This window comes from Trichomycterus rosablanca, chromosome 13 (genome assembly GCF_030014385.1).
Source record: "Trichomycterus rosablanca isolate fTriRos1 chromosome 13, fTriRos1.hap1, whole genome shotgun sequence".
In the NCBI taxonomy this organism is placed as follows: domain Eukaryota; kingdom Metazoa; phylum Chordata; class Actinopteri; order Siluriformes; family Trichomycteridae; genus Trichomycterus; species Trichomycterus rosablanca.
Window position 1 is genome coordinate 28,378,387 of NC_086000.1, and position 19,700 is coordinate 28,398,086.

General features: G+C 40.2%; 2 protein-coding genes across 2 annotated transcripts in view; one reads left to right on the forward strand and one right to left on the reverse strand.

The window, feature by feature from the left end:
• The window catches only part of trappc12 (trafficking protein particle complex subunit 12), a 50,174-nt gene extending 45,326 nt beyond the window's left edge, over positions 1 to 4,848 (forward strand). The window contains exons 9-12 of the mRNA XM_063007050.1: positions 1,490 to 1,588; positions 2,900 to 3,003; positions 3,101 to 3,188; positions 4,239 to 4,848. Of these exons, the coding sequence (XP_062863120.1) occupies positions 1,490 to 1,588; positions 2,900 to 3,003; positions 3,101 to 3,188; positions 4,239 to 4,481 (534 nt within the window). The 3' untranslated portion in view covers positions 4,482 to 4,848. The remainder of the gene's footprint in view (positions 1 to 1,489; positions 1,589 to 2,899; positions 3,004 to 3,100; positions 3,189 to 4,238) is intronic.
• A 3,832-nt stretch (positions 4,849 to 8,680) lies between these two features.
• On the reverse strand, positions 8,681 to 16,112 carry adi1 (acireductone dioxygenase 1). The gene is made up of 4 exons (XM_063007052.1): positions 15,889 to 16,112; positions 14,441 to 14,560; positions 12,090 to 12,269; positions 8,681 to 8,999 (listed from the first exon to the last, which is right to left on the reverse strand). Exons 1-4 carry the CDS (start codon positions 16,012 to 16,014, stop codon positions 8,883 to 8,885), a joined length of 543 nt encoding a protein of 180 aa, XP_062863122.1. The 5' UTR covers positions 16,015 to 16,112; the 3' UTR covers positions 8,681 to 8,882.
• Positions 16,113 to 19,700: the final 3,588 nt, after the last annotated feature.

Below are 19,700 nucleotides of genomic sequence, written 5' to 3' on the forward strand. Positions count from 1 at the left end.
CATCCAGTGATGGTGCAAGGCTCTGTCTGAAATATGAAAATAATTGTTCATGTTTTGACTCACCCCCCTCTGCGTCCACAGAATTGTTTGGGAGTTTTCCTAACTCAGTTACCTAAATCGTGTTTTTAGCTGCTTTAGACTTTGACATCTTGGACATTTTGACTAACCAATAGCTAACTGAATTGCCGTAGGATTGCTAGGATGCCTCATAGTGCAAATTCCTAGCAATCCTACGGCAATTAGTAGGGCCTTACCTAGAACCTTTTAATTGTACCCACATCAAGGCAATACTTGTTGCTGACAGACAGCATGTTAAGCAACATTTGACAGCCGTACTGGTGGCGAGCTTTAAGAAGCTTGTGTTTGTTTATGTTTACATGCTTGATCTGTCATGTTTACAGATTAAATTAGGTTAGATTAAGTTGAAAAAACATGTCAAATTTAATGAGTAATGATTCTGTGTTTTAATCCAAAATGTCTGTTACTGGACTGGGTAGGGAGGTCTAAGAAGGACGAATGCCATTGATTTTCTTTTCCATTATTGTTTTGGTTTGATGTCCTTTCTTTTTTTCCATGGGAACTTATGTGAAGAGTGATGCATCTAACAAATGATGAAATACTAACATTTGAATACAACTATATGCTCACATTGTATTGCTTTTAATTTCATGACTAAGTTTAGCCCCTATTGAGGAGTTAAACAAATTAAGATAATTATGATGATTTACCTTTGTCCTTTTTAAAGGATGAGCCACAGCAGATCATTTTGGTCAACATACCTGATTTTTTTTAACGCTGGAAACCATTCCTGAAGCTTGGGACCAGCACTAAGAGTGCAATGACGAGTGCACCTCCCAGTGGCTAGGCTGTTCAGCTACCCCTCTAATCAGGCATAGCCAATTGTGTCTGTGTAGATGTTCAACCAGCCAACAGCACTTCTAAGATTCAAATGTCCCCAGTGTCCCCGCTGTCACCCCCCATCTGCACCCAATAGAAATATTGTTGTAATAACAGTAAGAAGAATAGATATTCATTAAGTGTCCTTATTATCTTAGTTTTTATAATATATACTGTATATATCAGTTAGAATTTATCAGAACTACAGTGTATTGTGTTTTTAAGATAACTTATAAACAATATAAGGTAAAATACGAGCAGTGGCCTGCCTTGTACTTTAAGTTTACATTATATCGTATTGTATTTTGCCACTTCTCAAAAGCATATCGAGATATGAGTTTTTTAGCCATATCACCCAGCCCTACTGGAAGTGATGCTTAATTTAATGTACATTTGGTAACATTTGTACCTTAGATTTTCTGTCTGCAAATCAAAAGTGTTTTTAAAATAAACTTTTTAAAAAGTGTTCTTATATATCGCTAGTGAATATCCTTATCGCTAAAATATCCCAAAATATCGTGATATTATTTAAAGGCCATATCGCCCACCCCTACTTCTTATCTTTGTGTTTTCTCTTTCTCCACACACTCAGGACTATGTGCTGGCAGTTATGACATACCAGTCCATCATCCAGTTTGAACCACACCAGAAAGTGCAGCTACTGAGCGGAATAGGACGCATCTTCCTTCAGGTGAGATCATTCTGCTACACCTCTCTGAGACCCCTGCAGTACCTTAGTTTTTTTAAGGTTTTATTAGGTTTTATTTTGTACACACTGAGACAGCATTACATATGTGGTAAAACAATAGCATTAGTAAAATGTTCCAGTCCCAGATGTAATGAGTTACCAAGGACATTTGGTGTCTGATGTTTGCTTTTTAGCTTGCAGATTTGGAGCCACAAAGCTATTGTAGCTAACAAATGATGGAAGTCCATCTCACTCATATTTTTGCAACAATTTTTTCAGTTACACTACAAACGTCCTTGTTTGGTCAACCAATTTTTACCAGATTTCGTTATGCTTCCTCTCTACTGGTGCTGACCCCCACCCCTGATTGAGGAGAGCGAACTGACACACGCCCCCTCCGACACGTGCAGTAGCCGACTGCATCTTTTCACCTGCACGAGGCGAGTTCTCATGCCAACCAGTCACACCCTGATCAGCATTATTCCTCCACTCTGTGCAGACGCCATCAGAGGTCGTAATTGCATCAGTTAGGAGGTCCCTATCTGGCTCCCTACCTGGATGAACAACAGCCAAACGTTGTTCATGTGGCTGTCCAACCCAGCCGGATGGCAGAGCTGAGATTCGATACGATGTATTCTAAATCCCAGCTCTGGTATGCTAGTGTATTTTAGTGTTCCAACACATGCTGGAACCAGAGCTGGGATCTCGAATCGGGCTGAGCAGCCACATGAACAACGATTGGCCTGTTGTTCAGATATGGGTGAAATTAAGCCAGATAGGGACTCTCTCATAACTAATGCAATTACGACCTCTGCTGGCTGATTGATGGCGCCTGCACAGAGATGAGAAAAGAGTGCTCTCAGGGTGTGTCTCTCTGTACACGGTGTTGAGCTGCACTGCACTTGTCAAAGTGTAGGTGATAAGATGCGTACGGCATGCTGCCCACGTGTCGGAGGGGGCATGGTTTAGCTTTGTTCTCCTCAATCAGAGCAGGGATCGGCATTGGTGGAGAGGAAGCATGACGCAATCGGGAAATTGGACGTGCTAAAATGGAGAAAAAAGGGGAGAAAATGCATAAATAAAAATTTTTTTTTTTTAAAGTGCAGAAACTTTCTGAAGATCCCTAGTATTACGTATTGTGTATACATATATGTTATTGCACCTTGTACTGCGCATCAGTTGCTGTTCACACTGTCGTGATAAATATGCATCTGGGTCACATTATGGAAAAAATATCTGAATTTGGAGAGCTTTACATTCAATGTGAACATAACCAACTGATTTGTTTATTCATTGTGTTTTTTATTGTATTAGATCGGAGACATCAAAACTGCTGAAAAATATTTTCAGGAAGTAGAGAAAGCATGTCAGGACAAGGAAAAAGAGTCAGCCCAGGACACTGCTGTTTTAATGAACAGGTAAGACAACAATCAAAGTTATTTTATTAATTTAAATGTCTTATTTTGTTTTTCAGACTTTTTTTTCCCCCTCAGTGACCCTTTGTTGCTTTTTTAGGGCGTTTGTGTACCTCAGCCAGAATAATTATGCAGAGGCTCACACGTGTTTCTCCAGCATCTTGAAAACTGATCCCAAGAATCCTGTGGTAAGTGTATGGGATGTGGGATTCCAACTGTAGGGTTCTTTTACATACCTACCCTTTCTTGCTAATTATTAGTAAATTCCTGGGAAGTAGATATACACCGATCAGCCATAACATTAAAACCACCTCCTTGTTTCTACACTCACTGTTCATTTTATCAGCTCCACTTACCATATAGAAGCACTTTGTAGTTCTACATTTACTGACTGTAGTCCATCTGTTTCTCTACATACTTTTTATCCTGCTTTTACCCTGTTCTTTAGTGGTCAGGACCCCCACAGGACCACCACAGAGCAGGTATTATTTAGGTGGTGGATCATTCTCAGCAGTGCAGTAACACTGACATGGTGGTGGTGTGTTAGTGTGTGTTGTGCTGGTATGAGTGGATCAGACACAGCAGCGCTGTCACTGTCACTGCTGGACTGAGAATAGTCCACCAACCAAAAATATCCAGCCAACAGCGCCCTGTGGGCAGCGTCCTGTGACCACTGATGAAGGTCTAGAAGATGACCAACTCAAACAGCAGCAATAGATGAGCGATCGTCTCTTGACTTTACATCTACAAGGTGGACCAACTAGGTAGGAGTGTCTAATAGAGTGGACAGTGAGTGGACACGGTATTTAAAAACTCCAGCAGCGCTGCTGTGTCTGATCCACTAATACCAGCACAACACACACTAACACACCACCACCATGTCAGTGTCACTGCAGTGCTGAGTGATCCACCACCCAAATAATACCTGCTCTGTAGTGGTCCTGTGGGGGTCCTGACCATTGAAGAACAGCATGAAAGGGGTTACCCAAAGCATGCAGAGAAACAGATGGACTACAGTCAGTAATCGTATATGGTAAGTGGAGCTGATAAAATGGACAGTGAGTGTAGAAACAAGGAGGTGGTTTTACTGTTATGGCTGATCAGTGTATTTAAGACTGAGAGCAAAGTAACAGCTATTTCAGTTTTGTTCAGCCTTTAATGTCGAACTGAAATTAGTACATTGCCAACACATTATAATTTCTGATAGACTTGTTTGGTTCTTTTTCTCGGTCCCACAGGCCAACAACAATGCAGCGGTATGCCTGCTATATCTAGGCCGCCTAAAGGAGTCCCTGGGTCAGCTGGAAAGCCTGGTGCAACAGGATCCTGCGCTTTACCTGCACGAAAGCGTGCTCTTTAACCTCACCACCATGTACGAGCTGGAGTCGTCACGAAGCACTCAGAAGAAACAGGCCCTGCTGGAGGCCGTGGCCTGGCGCGAGGGCGACAGCTTCAATACACAGTGCCTCAAACTGGTATGAGGTGTCCAGCAACCAGGCCTGACACTACACAACCAACCAGGAGGGCATTACATTTCTGACTTCATTAAAGTCCAGCTACAATTTGTGACATGCTTTAACTAGATCAAACTGGACATACCGATGCTCTACTGTATTTATATTAGAGGTGAAATGTTAGTGTGTGTGACCAAACCAAAGCTGACCTGATATGATATGGGTGTGCACACTAAATTATGTGATGATAGAAGGATTCATGGCTTTTTAACCAATGGTTTTGTCTTTTACAGTCCAGGGAGAATGTAAATACATGTGAAAATAAAATGACAATGTTAATAGTAGATAAAGGTAAAGAAGCAGACTGGAATAAAACATTATCAATCACAAGTTACTCAGTTTTCATATCACTCAACATTACAGACAGACCTATAAACCTGGCCTATAAAGCCTAAATACTTGGTGTTTAAAAAATAAACACCAAGCTGGCGCTCAGCTGGTGCAGTGGTAAAACACGCTAGCACACCAGAGCTGACATTTCTAACTCATCGGTTTGAAACCTAGCTCTGCTATCCGGCAGCCTTGGCGCCTACATGAACAACGGTTGGCTGTTGTTCATACAGGGTGGGAGCCGGACGGGAATTCCTCATAACTGATGCAATTACTCATGGGATAATGAGAATCAGACTGTCAGTACACAAAGCTGATCTGCATATGAACTCACCGGTGCAGGTGAAAAGATGCAGTCGGGTACTGCACACATGTCTGAGGGGGTGTCGGTTTAGGCTCTCCTCAGTCAGGGTGGGGAATTCAATTGGGTAATTGGATATGCTAAAAAGTCAGGGAAAGGCGGGGGCATAATCACATATAAAAAATTAATAAAATAAACACCAGTTGTTCAGACTGGTAGATTTGAATTTCAGCAGAGCCATCGACCTGGCCGGGCGTCCACACAGACAGACACAATTGCCGTGTTTGAGGGAGGGACATTCGAACAGGGTCTCTTCTTGCTGCCGTTGCCATATGTGACCTTCGGGACTGGTCCGGGCACCTGTTCAAAGGGGGTGGGAGTCAAATGGAGTTTAGTGTGGCTCTCCATACACAAAATGGCTCTGTGTGGTACTGGTAACCCAACACTGGCAGGTGACAATGAGTGGCTGCAGGTAGGACGTGTGGTGATCCGGCTCTCCTTGATCAGATCGAGTATTGTGCAAGCAGCACTGGGTTCGCAACTGAGAATTGGAAATTGTCACTGGGTCGTCACTGAACCTTTACAATATAGTGCCATGAAGTAACCTACAATTAAAATAATCTTTGCACTATGGCGCTCTTGAAAAACACACACCCTCCTGCTTTTATGATGTTACTTTATAATACCCCCCTTCCCCCCATGCAGGTGTTAAACATGGCGTTAAAATCCAAATAAATAAAATAAAATAACCCCCCTTTTTAACAATATTGTGAGTTTTAAGCATGTTTGTGTTGTATGAATCAACTGCACTGAACATTTCTGCATTCAAAAAAGCTACAGAATTTTGTTTATTAAATAAAAACATGACCTGATTTACACTATATTGCCAAAAGTATTCGCTCGTCTGCCTTCACACACATATGAACTTGAGTGACATCACATTCTTAATCCATAGGGTTTAATATGATGTCGGCCTCATCCCCACAGTGCACTTTTGGCATGAATTAGTACACCGACTGTTGCTTTGGCAGAAAAGTGGAGGTTGTTTGGGATGGGATTTCCAGTAAGCTTCTGAATACTTAATGTCCACATAATTTTGGCCATACAGTTTATCCATTGTGTAAATATAATTAACAAAGGATTTGGCACTCGGGTGGTGCAGCGGTCTGTTAAACATGCCACCACAGCTCAGATCCAGGTTTAAATCTCCATGTGTACCCACACATGATTGGCTAAGCCCTGCATTGGATTAATGCCCTGTCCAGTGCGTTCCTGCCTTGTGCCCAGTGTTTCCCAGTGGAACCAAACCTGCCGTGACTTTCACCATGGCACTCTGGTGACGTAGATGTCCTAACACGCAAGTCTATCTACCACTGCTTAGAACTCGAGCTCTTGAGTTCGAATCTCAGTCATACTATTAGCTGGGTGGGCGTGTACACAGACATGATTGGCTATGTCTGAAGGTGGGCGGGCTAACGGGATACCTCAGTGCTGCAGCAGCTACAGCCCCTGCTGGCTGCTTAAGGGTGCCTGCACCGGTCGGCTGGGCACAATTGGCAGTGTCTGAAGCAGACAAATTGGCCACCATGTCTGCTGCGAGGGGAAATGACCGTACCAAGTGTGTGAGCTTACCAGGACCCTGGTTAGCAGAACGAGGCGCCTGTGCAGGGCCAGTGATAGCTCAGTGGTTAAGGTACTGGACTAGTAAACAGAAGGTTGCCGGTTCAAGCCCCGCCACCACCAAGTTGCCACTGTTGGGTCCCTGAGCAAGGCCCTTAACCCTCAATTGCTCATGGTGTTCAGCTCATTGTGTAAGTCGCTTTGGATAAAAGCGAAAATTAAAATTAAAATGAAAGCACGAGTGTAAAAAGTGGGTTTGCTAGGACTGCGCAGACGTTGGAGGGCACAGGTACCATTGTAATGAAAAAATCAGTGTTATATACTTCACGTGACAGTGGTTTTAATGTTGTGGCTAACTGGTGTAATGTACACTGATCAGCCATAACATTAAAACCACCTCCTTGTTTCTACACTTATTGTCCATTTTATCAGCTCCACTTATCATATAGAAGCACTTTGTAGTTCTACAATTACTGACTGTAGTCCATCTGTTTCTCTGCATGCTTTTTAGCCTGCTTTCACCCTGTTCTTCAACGGTCAGGACCCCCACAGGACCACCACAGAGCAGGTATTATTTGGGTGGTGGATCATTCTCAGCACTGCAGTGACACTGACATGGTGGTGGTGTGTTAGTGTGTGTTGTGCTGGTATGAGTGGATAAGACACAGCAGCGCTGCTGGAGTTTTTAAACACCTCACCGTCACTGCTGGACTGAGAATAGTCCACCAACCAAAAACATCCAGCCAACAGTGCCCCGTGGGCAGCATCCTGTAACCACTGATGAAGGTCTAGAAGATGACAAACTCAAACAGCAGCAATAGATGAGCGATTGTCTCTGACTTTACATCTACAAGGTGGACCAACTAGGTAGGCGTGTCTAATAGAGTGGACAGTGAGTGGACATTGTCTGATCCACTCATACCAGCACAACACACACTAACACAACACCACCATGTCAGTGTCACTGCAGTGCTGAGAATGATCCACCACCTAAATAATACCTGCTCTGTGGTGGTCCTGTGGGGGTCCTGACCGTTGAAGAACAGGGTGAAAGCAGGCTAAAAAGCATGCAGAGAAACAGATGGACTACAGTCAGTAATTGTAGAACTACAAAGTGCTTCTATATGATAAGTGGAGCTGATAAAATGGACAATAAGTGTAGAAACAAGGAGGTGGTTTTAATGTTATGGCTGATCAGTGTACATTACACCAGTTAGCCACAACATTAAAACCACTGTCACGTGAAGTATATAACACTGATTTTTTCATTACAATGGTACCTGTCAAGGTAGGGGTGGGGTTATTAGCAGCAAGTAAACAATCTGAGCGACTTCAATAAGGGCCTAATCTGAAAATAAATAAATAAAATAAGGACTAGACGACTAGGTTAGAAGTCATCTTTAAATCGGACAGTATTTGGTACCTACCAATAAGGACAACCGATAAACCTGTAAGTGGGTCGCGTTTTTTCCACCACATTTGGAAGAGGGAAAGCAGACACAGGCTGTGTGATGCCCTGGGCAATGTTCTGCAGGGAAACATTGGGTCCTGGCATTCATGTGGATGTTACTTTGACAAGTCCCATCTACTTAAACACTGTTTCAGGCCAAGAGCCTGAAATGTCAGTGGTATTCCCTGATGGCAGTGGCCCCTTTCAGCAGTTCAGGAATGGTTTGAGGAACGTAACAATGGGTTCAAGGTGTTGACTTGGCCTTCTAAAAACCAGCATCTGTAGGATGTGCTTGGCAACCAAGTGTGATTTATGAAGGCCCCACCTTGCACTTTCAAGGAGTAAAAAGATCTGCTGGTAACGTCTTGGTAGCAGATACCACAGGACACCTTCAGAGTACTTGCAGAGTTCATGCATTGTTGGGTCGGAGCTGTTTCGATGGCAAAAAAAATAACCTACACAAAATTATTCCAGTGGTTTTAATGTTATAGCTGATTGATGTATCAAAAATGGCCATTTCCCTACAACATCACAATCTGACTGTTTAATTCCCACAGCCTCTGCTTTTATTACCAACATTTTCTGCAGTTATTTGGATGATTTGAATGGCTTTATTTGTAAAATGCGTGGTAGTGTTAAAAGGCACCCAGGTGATCTCAGATGCTGCTCAGGAGCGCTGGAGTAAGTCGACATACTGCTGCCGAATTTCAAAGTCATCAGCTGGACGGTTGTAGGCCTTCCACACTGGTTCTCCAACAAACAGCCTCATGGCTTTAGTGTAGTTCTACAACACGAGAAATAAAAGACAGATTTTTTTAGTTGGTTTATTTATTAAAAATAAATCGGGACAAAATTACTAATAATCATTTTTTCTATGACAGTTCTGAATTTCAAACTTAAATAAAGGTACATTTAATACAATCAGCTTGCTATATCCAGACCATTTTCAAAGAAAATTATTCATTTGCCGAGTCTGAATCTCAGCTCTGCTCCCGACAGGCCAAGGGACTGTATGGAACAAATATTGGCTCATTCAAGGGTAGAAGTGTCGGAGGGGATTCTTTATAACTGCTACAGTTACGACCTCTGGTGACTGATCAATCGGTGGAGCCTGTGCGAAAAAGGTAGATAATTGAGGTCAACGTGTGACTCTTCGTGCGCGATACGGATCTCCATGAACCCACCTCATGCAGGTTTGTTTGTAGGTCTTTGGACTGTGGGAGGAAACCGGAGCGCCCGGAGGAAAACACGGGGAGAACATGCAAACTCCACACAGAAAGGACCCGGGCCGCCCCACCTGGGGATCGAACCCAGGACCTTCTTGCCGTGAGGCGACAGTGATACCCACTTAGCCACCGTGCCGCCCTCTCATGCAGGTAATAGAAGCAGGCAGCTGATATCAGTCAAGAGTGGATATCAGCAGCAGTAGACATAGTGAAATGTAATCAGGTAATTGGATACGACTAGACTGAAAAAAAATCCTAATCTGAGCTGTACCACCACTACTTGCACACTGTGTTGAAGTTTAGACCATGTACATACTTTGTACGAAGATTTTGTTTTCAGTACAAAAACATTCTTGATTTTATTTCACATATTAATTAACTGACTATGTGAAAAATCTGAAGAATGGAATTAAACACTTACTGGCCACTTTATTAGAAACACCGTACTAATATTGGGTAGCACCCTGTTGCTTTAAGACCAGCCTTAATTCTTTGTGGCACAGATTCCACAATGTCTTGAAATTCCTTTGATGTTTTGCTCTTTATCAACCTGAAAGCATGCAATGTGCACTCATGCTGTGAATCTCCCGTTCTTCCACATCCAGAAGGCTGGAGCCCTGCAATAGATGTGGGGGACAGGGTAGAGGTCTGCAGCAGTCAGTGGTGTATAAAGTACCTGAAGGCCATACTTGAGTAAAAGTACAAGTATCTTACCAGAAATGTACTTAGATAGAAGTAAGTCACCTTTTAGAATATTACTTGAGTAAAAGTCTAAAAGTATCTGATTTTTAATGTACTTAAGTATTAAAAGTAATTTGATATAAAATGTACTTAAGTATTAAAAGTAGAAGAAAAAGTAAATGCTGTTAGTATAAACTGAAGCGGTCACTTTGAAAAATATGAAGATTGTTCTTTTAAGCTTGTAAACAACCTTAACAACTTTTTTTTTTCCTTCCATCTGAACATGATTTGTGCCAATTCATGATTCTAATCAGCTACTCACATCACCTATTTGAAATCACGTCATTATTTAGTTTTTACCTCATTACTAGCCCTAAATTGCCCTGTTCCAACTGTTTTAGAATGCATTGTAGGCTTAAAATGCATGTACTGTATGTGTATGTTAAGAATTGTAATGAAGTTGACCAGACAAAACATTAAATATTTTGGGTCCATATAGGATGAAATAAGACTCGATGTAAATGTAAGAAACACTGCATCTATTTGGGGCACGCACTTACCCTTACAATTTGGGGCGTCACACGTACCCCCCCCCCCCCCCCCCCCTCCTCATGCCTTCCGCCACACCGTCAGCCCAGGGTGTTCCTTACTTCCAGTTCTGAAAGTTGGCAACCCCAATTGGAGCAGCTAGCACCTAAAATAAAATGCTGATGAAGACTGAATTAAATTGTTAGTGTGAAGGCTTTACTTAATTTTATGATTAATGGTAAACTGGTCTCTCTCCATGTTCAAAGTTATTTGTGAGGGCAAACTGACAGATGACTTAAGATGTTAATTATTTAAGCTTTAATTTACCCATTGAACGGGTCACCTTGGCCATCATCGCAACAATTGCCCCCCCGAGAGATTTGGCAGGAGCCGCCACTGCATTCAAGTCATAGATACTGTATATATCCCAATAAACAAAAACCACTGAATTTTGGCAGAATTAATTTGAAGCAAAACTCGAAAACAGAATATATGAAATATTTGGGTAAAATAAGCTGTATTTAAATAATCTTGTTTGGGCTGTATCTACTCCCTGATTGGCATGTGTTAAACTCAAAAAATATTGGTATTCTTACTTTAAGAAAACACCATTTCTAACTTATATGTCAACTTGAATTGTTCCTGTTTTGCGCCCAGTGTTTCCCGATGAAACCGGTCCCGTCATGACCCTGACCAGGATAAATCGGTTGATTGAAAATAATAATGAAATAAATGCAGGGAGATGCAGAACGCCAGTTCATGAAGTGCTTAAAAGCTAAATGTGTAGCAGTACTATAAGGCAGCTGAAAACATCTGGTGGCGACACAGTGGAGGAAGAAGGTCCAGGGTTCGATCTCCAGGTGGGGCGGTCCGGGTCCTTTATGTGTGGGGTTTGCATGTTCTCCCAATGAATTTCCTCCGGGAGCTCCAGTTTCCTCCAGCAGTCCAAAGACGTGCAAGTGAGGTGAATTGGACATACAAAATGTCCCATGACTTTGACATTAAACTTGAACTGATGAATCTTGTGTAATGAGTAACTACCATTTCTATCATGGATGTAACCAAAGTGTGTAAAACATGACGTTAAAATCCTAATAAATAAATAAATAAACATCTGGTGGTGGAAAGTATTGCCTCCGTTCTGTAAAAACCAAGTCATTTAATATACAGGTCATCCGACATTAATGAAAATAATGTAAGACTTGAGGTAATTAATAGTATTGTTTGTAAAATTGTTTTTTTAATGTCATGGAATGTCATTCATGGGTGGAAATGAACACAGACTAACTTAAAAATATAAAAATGAAGTGTTAGCAATGCTATCCAACTGTGACATAACTGTAACTTCCACCCAAGCTGGAGCTTCTTCAGCTCTTCAGGAGGCTCCACACTGACAGACCATGTCGCTGCCATGCATCACTACTGGAGAAAATGCTTACCGTCTCATCCAACGTGAATCGGTGATAAATCCCAGCTGGTAGTGTGATCAGGTCCCCCTTCGCCATAGCAATCCGTATCCAGCGGTCATTCTTATCCCGAACGTCAAAGTACGCTCTTCCTTCTAAGATGTAGCGGATCTCATCGTCTAGGTGCAAATGCTCCTCGTAGAACATTTTCAACTGGAGAAAAAGTGAGGTGAAGAGATTTATTACACAAAACACACACAAGGCAATATTGGGTCGAGAAATGTGTTCTAACTGCATGACAGAAACTAAATACACACTTTACAGGTCCACCAGTACAGGTATCATCACACATTTGGGCATAATTTTCTTCCAGACTGTCAGAGCTATCAGACATACTGTAAACAATCATGTCTTTTCAAGTTCAGACTGAAAACATGTTTATTTACTCAGGCTTTTGATTAGTCATTCCAAACCAGGCATGTGTGAGGTCTGGGGTCTGGGCAGTCTGGTGCCTGGTTTCTAACTTCTAGGACCAGAACTGCCCATCCCAACTATAGACAAAGATGCAGAGCTTGGGGGTTCTAGGTCATTGGAAATGGTGGTGATCAGGGATGTTGGGTTGCTGTCGTTCTGCCTCTCTTATCCATCATTCAGGTTTGTTGACGGTGGAGGAGGTGGGCACTTACGTCCTGTGAATTTTATGGGAGTTTTTCCTTGAAACTGTTTCCCTTGGCTTGCCCAGCAAGGGTTTTTGATCTGTTGGTTCTGGATTCTGTAAAGTTGCTTTGAGACAATGTATTTTGTAAAAAGCGCTATACAAATAAATTTGACTTAACTTGACATGTCTCTATGTAGACCCCAGGGGTAGCGGAGTAGCGTAATTTACCATCGCGCCACCCAAGATTCTGCCAACTAGGTGGTTTAAAAATTATTCTCTATTATAACACATTTTCTTTGAAAAAATAAATAATAAAAATAAAGCTAGCAACACTACAGAAACTTTAAATCTCGAGTAGTCAAGATCCCAATTTTTATAAATACTATTAGCAATTCAAGTATTTATTTTATTTTATTGCTTTTATTAAACCAGGTGAGACATTAAGAACAGGTTCTTATTTACAGTGACAGCCTGGCAAGTGCCAAGGAGCAAAACAAGAAAGACAAGAACAAAGTACGTTTTACTTCTAAAACTTAAGTAGAGGTCAGATATGTTCAGCTTTAGCCAAAAATTGTGGTTGACCAATCCGATAAGCAGGAAGGGCTATCATAACTATCCATAACAGTGTAGCAGCTGATATTATATACAGCCAAATATAAACGATTCCTTAAAGATGTAGTGACTTTTTTTCGGGTCAGTCTGAGGCTTCATTTGGGGACTTGCTTTTACAGTTGTACTAATGACAACTGACTGAAAACTGATGCAGACTGGCACGTGGGACGTGATGCCAACAAATGCCCTCATGATTAAAAAGTTGTGTACATGTAGGATTTTGTGTCCTGCTGACTGTAGTTGAAACAAAAGGTTGTGGATGCAATGCTGTGTAAAAAATAAATAAATAAATAGTTGTAGCCTAGCGGTTGGGGTGCTGGACTAGTGAGCAGAAGGTTGCTGGTTCAAACCCCACCAGGTTGCCACCATTGGACCCTTGAGCAAGGCCCTTAACCCTCAATTGCTTAGATAGGATACTGTAAGTCGCTTTGGATAAAAGCGTCTGCTAAATGCCAAAAATGTAAATGTAAATGTAAAGGGAAAAGAAAGGAAAGAGAAAAAAGAAACATCACACAACACATCACATAAAACAATTGCAAGAGTCATTATATACAGTATGTCTTTGAATAAATCCTTAAAAGCAGCAACTAAATTAATGCATTTAATGTATCTAGTTTTATTATTATCATTAGAATCAGTAAATTGCAATTATATCTGACTGAGGAATGTATTGAATTAAGAGGCTTTTAGTTTGATATAGTGAAAGGACCTTGTATTATACTTGGCCACAGACACCGGCTGCAGTAACTGAGGTAGATAAAGGGCAGAGTAACTAAGAAAAGTGTTGTAAATAAAAATGAACCTGTGGATATTATGACGCATATTCAAAGAAGGCCATTTAACCAGAGTCCAAAGAGCAGTGATGTGTTTTATTGGGGGCACTGGTGTCAAATTAAATAGCCAAATGACAAAGACAGACGTGTGTGTGTGTGTGTGTGTGTATGACTATATATTGCTTATGGCAAATGTTCAGCTTTTGATGCAGAGAGTTTCCCATGCAAATCATCATATATCAAACAACTAAATTCAACAGGATGTGATCTGCCAAAAACGCATGTAGACATTAGCTGCCTTACTCTTTAAGGCAGAAAACGAGCTGACAAGGTAGACCTACTTTGTCCTCATAGTTGGGTAGTTTGTCTGGATGTATGGTTATAATGTCCATATAAGAATATCCTCTTTCTTTACGGATTTTCTGCAACGCTGGGTCATCTTCATAGATATCTGCATTTAACTGAAAGTAAAACAGTAAAATATATATAAAAATTATCTTATCTTATCTTATCGAGGTTTGCACCAACCTGCCCCTGTTAGATCTCATCCCACACCCATCCACTTTATTAATTCTGTTTTAGCATGACTGTGCCAAGTGAGGTCAGTTAAGACATGGTTTAATGAGTTTAATATGGAGAAACTGTAGTGCCCTGCAAAGCCCTGACCCCCACCAGTCTATAGTAGTAGACTATAGATCAGAAGGTTGCTGGTTCCAGCCCCATTACCACTTATTTTTATTTATTTTAATAGGATTTTGACAGCATGCTTTACACTTTGGTTACATTCATGACAGAACATGTAGTTACTTACACATTGTTACATTTTACATTTTATGCATTTAGGAGACACTTTTATTCAAAGCGACTTACAGTTGTGACAGTATACAGTCTAAGCAATTGAGGGTTGAAGGGCCCAACAGTGACAACCTGGCAGAGGTGGGGATTGAACCGGCAACCTTCCGATTACTAGTCCATGACCTTAACCACTTGGCTACCCTGTACATTCATCAGATCAAGTTTAATGACAAACACAGTTTGGACAATTTCGTATCTCCAATTCACCTCACTTGCATGTCTTTGGACTGTGGGAGGAAACCGGAGCTCCCGGAAGAAACCCACGCAGACACCAAGAAAACATGCAAACTCTACACAGTAAGGACCCCAACCACTCCACATTGGAATCAAACTCAGGACCTTCTTGCTGTGAGGCGACAGTGCTACCCACCGAGCCACCCCCCATTATCAATAAGTTGCCACCAAGCAAGGTCATTAATCCTCATTTGTTTGTATCGTATCAAATGCTTTTACTTTGTGGCTGATTGGGCACAAATGTTTATATACACACTCCAAAATCACGTGGAAAGGGTTTTATCTAACATAAAAGTGTTTGGTGTGTGTTGGGGTTTAACATGTTCAGGTAAGTCCTGATTAGTAATATTATGATAGTCCACATCATTTTTCTGTTGTTTACTGAACTTGGGCAGCCAGAGACCTTATTTTTTTCATCCAAGCATTTTTATTAACATCTGCCAAGTATTACAACAATGTTCTAACTTCAAGTTGCTTAAGACACTTTCAATACAGTTAAGTCCTGTCACATGACTGAAACATGATAACTGTATTGCACCATATGACAGCAAAATAACAAAAAAATAACAGACCTATAGGTAACTGCATCATAATTACATGTGTTCTTCTGAACATGTGTGCATCATGTGGAAATAATTCTAGTAAAATTCATGCTCTAAAAGTCATTAGTGAACCCAAATGTCTGACTTTATAAACGCACCTTCCAATATAAAACTCCAACTTCCTTTAACTCCTCCAGACTCACTGGTTGATCTGGTTGTAGTTTGTGATGGAGTCTCTGATCATCAGTGGACTCGTCCATGTACCACGCTTCTAATACTGCCATGATTTATATAACTGCGTTAGTGAATAGAGCTGAACGGTTCCTGAATCACCCGGGTTAATGATTCGAATCTTCCTACTGAATCAGGAATCGCGAGTCCGACGTCTCAATTAACCCGGATCCTACGAGTCCTCTGACTGGCTGCTGCTAAGTACACTAGGCGAGTGAGCAGACTCACCAAGAGAATAAAGAGAGAAGGATTTATTTACAGTAGATGAGTGCACGGAAGATAAGTGATATTTGGATGCATTTTCATGCAGTAAATCAATCGCAATCAAGATGTTAGTACAAGTGACTCAAGTGAACCGGATCACATTACTGAGTGACTCAGATTAACCCGAGTCCATGAAATGAACCGAATTTACCACCACTAGAGAACAGAGTGGCGACACCCCCATAGGGAACCGTTGTAAAGGGGGCGGGACATTTTTTTTGCGCAGCTTCCGGGTTGTGGAGCTCTGAAAAGTTCCAAACATCCCATAGAGCCCCATTCATTTCCACTACTTATCAAACATTTTCAGCTGTTTGTTGCTTTGTTTACAAAAAATAATGAATTTGATGTCATTATTATACTTAATACTGTTATTGTTTAGCATTTGCTCAGCACTAAATGTTACATGTTTATCTTTATTAATAGGTGTAACTGAATTTAGCTTAGTCAGTTAAGCTTAATTAATGACACGAGGCTTTTCACCTAAAATGAGTTGATTAATTAAGAGTCTTGTTACAGAAATGATCATAAAACATTAGAGCCATAATAAATCATGCTACTTTTACTTTCATACTTGAGTACATTTGAAGGTAATACTTTAGTACTTTTACTCAAGTGGAGGTAAAGAGTATTTTTACTTTTACTACTACTTTTACTGGAGTAATATTTTACCTTGGATATCTCTACTTTAACTCAACTACATGGTTTGTGTACCTTGTCCACCACTTGGACAAAATGAACTAGTGCATATTCATAATGAATTCATTCATGTATTACATGTAGGAATGAATTATTAATCACTCATGAAATAAGAGATGAATGAAGCTATTTCCTGTACCTGCACTATAATGTTAAAGGTACGGTAGTGTGTTTATAAATCTGTTCATTCAGTGCAGGTAAACCTTATGAATCCAGCCACATGGCTTAGTGTTTAACCAAAATGATTATTATTATTATGAATCCTTAGGAAAGTGAAGGGAGATTAGTTTATGCAAAAATCAAAACAAAAAACTCTTTAATCTCTGTACTGTATATTGTCTCTACTACTTAATGATATCACATAATGTAATGTATGATAATATAATGTACTGTGTGTTAACAAGAACGACCTATTAACAAGTCATTATAAACATCAATCTTCCACTTCATATACCAAACTGATATTAAAGCAGATGGCGGCGAGATCAAGGAGTGTCGCAACTCTCTCTATCCAGAGCCGTAGATAGAGAGTTGCGACACTCCTTGATCTCGCCGCCACGCGGTCACGTGGTTCATGTCCCCCTCCGATCGTTCCAAACAAACCCGGCGCTGTCATGTTCTCCTATGGGACAGGCAGCAGTGAATGAAATATTAAACGCTAAATAATAAACATTTGTACAATTTCTGGGTATTTTCAACTGCCTTCACATTTACTGCATCTGCTTTAATGTCAGTTTGGTATATGAAGTGGAAGATTGTATAATGACGTCGTTATAAAATAGGTCGTTCTTGTTAGCACACAGTACATTATATTATCATACATTACATAATGTGATATCATTAAGTAGTAGAGACAATATACAGTACAGAGATTAAAGAGTTTTTTGTTTTGATTTTTGCATAAACTAATCTCCCTTCACTTTCCTAAGGATTCATAATAATAATAATCATTTTGGCTAAACACTAAGCCATGTGGCTACCGTACCTTTAACATTATAGTGCAGGTACAGGAAATAGCATTAATTCATCTCTTATTTCATGAGTGAAATAAAACAGTACTAAACATAGTTTCTCTTGCTATTTATATTTTATATTTTATTATGTTTACACACACCGAGACCTGAGTAACTGCATTTCGTTTTAATCATGTACATGGTTTTGAATGACAATAAAGCTGAGTCTGAGTCTGAGTCTGATTAATAATTGATTCCTACATGTAATACATGAATGAATTCATTATGAATATGCACTAGTTCATTTTGTCCAAGTGGTGGACAAGGTACACAAACCATGTAGTTGAGTTAAAGTAGAGATATCCAAGGTAAAATATTACTCCAGTAAAAGTAGTAGTAAAAGTAAAAATACTCTTTACCTCCACTTGAGTAAAAGTACTAAAGTATTACCTTCAAATGTACTTAGGTATGAAAGTAAAAGTATAATGATTTATTATGGCTCTAATGTTTTATGATCATTTCTGTAACAAGACTCTTGATTAATCAACTCATTTTAGGTGAAAAGCCTCGTGTCATTAATTTAGCTTAACTGACTAAGCTAAATTGGGTTATACCTATTAATAAAGATAAACATGTAACATTTAGTGCTGAGCAAATGCTAAACAATAACAGTATTAAGTATATTAATGACATCAAATTCATTATTTTTTGTAAACAAAGCAACAAACAGCTGAAAATGTTTGATAAGTAGTGGAAATGAATGGGGCTCTATGGGATGTTTGGAACTTTTCAGAGCTCCACAACCCGGAAGCTGCGCAAAAAAAAGTCCCGCTCCCTCCTGTATTCTCGCTGGTGCCGCTTAAATCATGTATCACCAGACATTGTGTGCGCAATGCATCGCAGTTTCCTTAAAAATAAAGTTTTTTGTGCCTTTGAGTTTTGCCTTCATTACCTTCATTCAAGAGTTTCATTTCATACACACACATATGTATATATAATATCATATATATCAAATAATATATACATATTTCATATTATATATTCTTTTTTTAATTAAATGCTGGTAGATTTCATTGCACTAAGTATAGAACTGGTCTACCTTGTCTGTACTGCTGCAAGTTTCATCACAATTGCAGTGTCATGAGCAAATGTCTACAATGAGCAGTTTCAAAGAACGTATAGTGATTTCTAGCTTGTAGTGTGAAAAAAAGTATTTATTTGAATATCTCACGAAAAAAGTAAAATGAACTGAACTTTGAACTAGTTCAGAATTAAAATTGTGAACTTTGAACGTGAACTGTTCACTTTGAGCATGTATGAACTGAACTTGAACTAGTTCAGAAAAGCTGTGAACTGGCACAACACTGCCAATCAGATGGGTATATTAATGGTTCAAGGGTTTAAAATTACCATGGGGGTTATAAGTGGTACAGTACTAAAGTAGCCTGTAAGCATTTGCATTTTAATAATAATATAACTATATTTTGTTCTTTTGCTTACAAGAAAATATGCTGCATTACTAATCTATACCACTACTACTTATAATACAGTGTTTTTAACCGCTTGTTTATTGGAATATTTAACTTATTGCTTAGATTCACAGACTGGAGTGAAGTCGGTTCAGCCAAATCATCTGAGTCAGAGGTGTTTCCAGTGAGTCGGCTCACTCGCCTTGTATACTGAGCAGCAGCCAGTCAGAGGACTCGTAGGATCCGGGTTCATTGAGATTTCGGACTCGTGATTCCTGATTCAGTACAAAGTTTCGAATCATTAACCCGGTTGATTCAGGAACCGCCCAGCTCTAGTATTGAACAGTCTAATCTGCA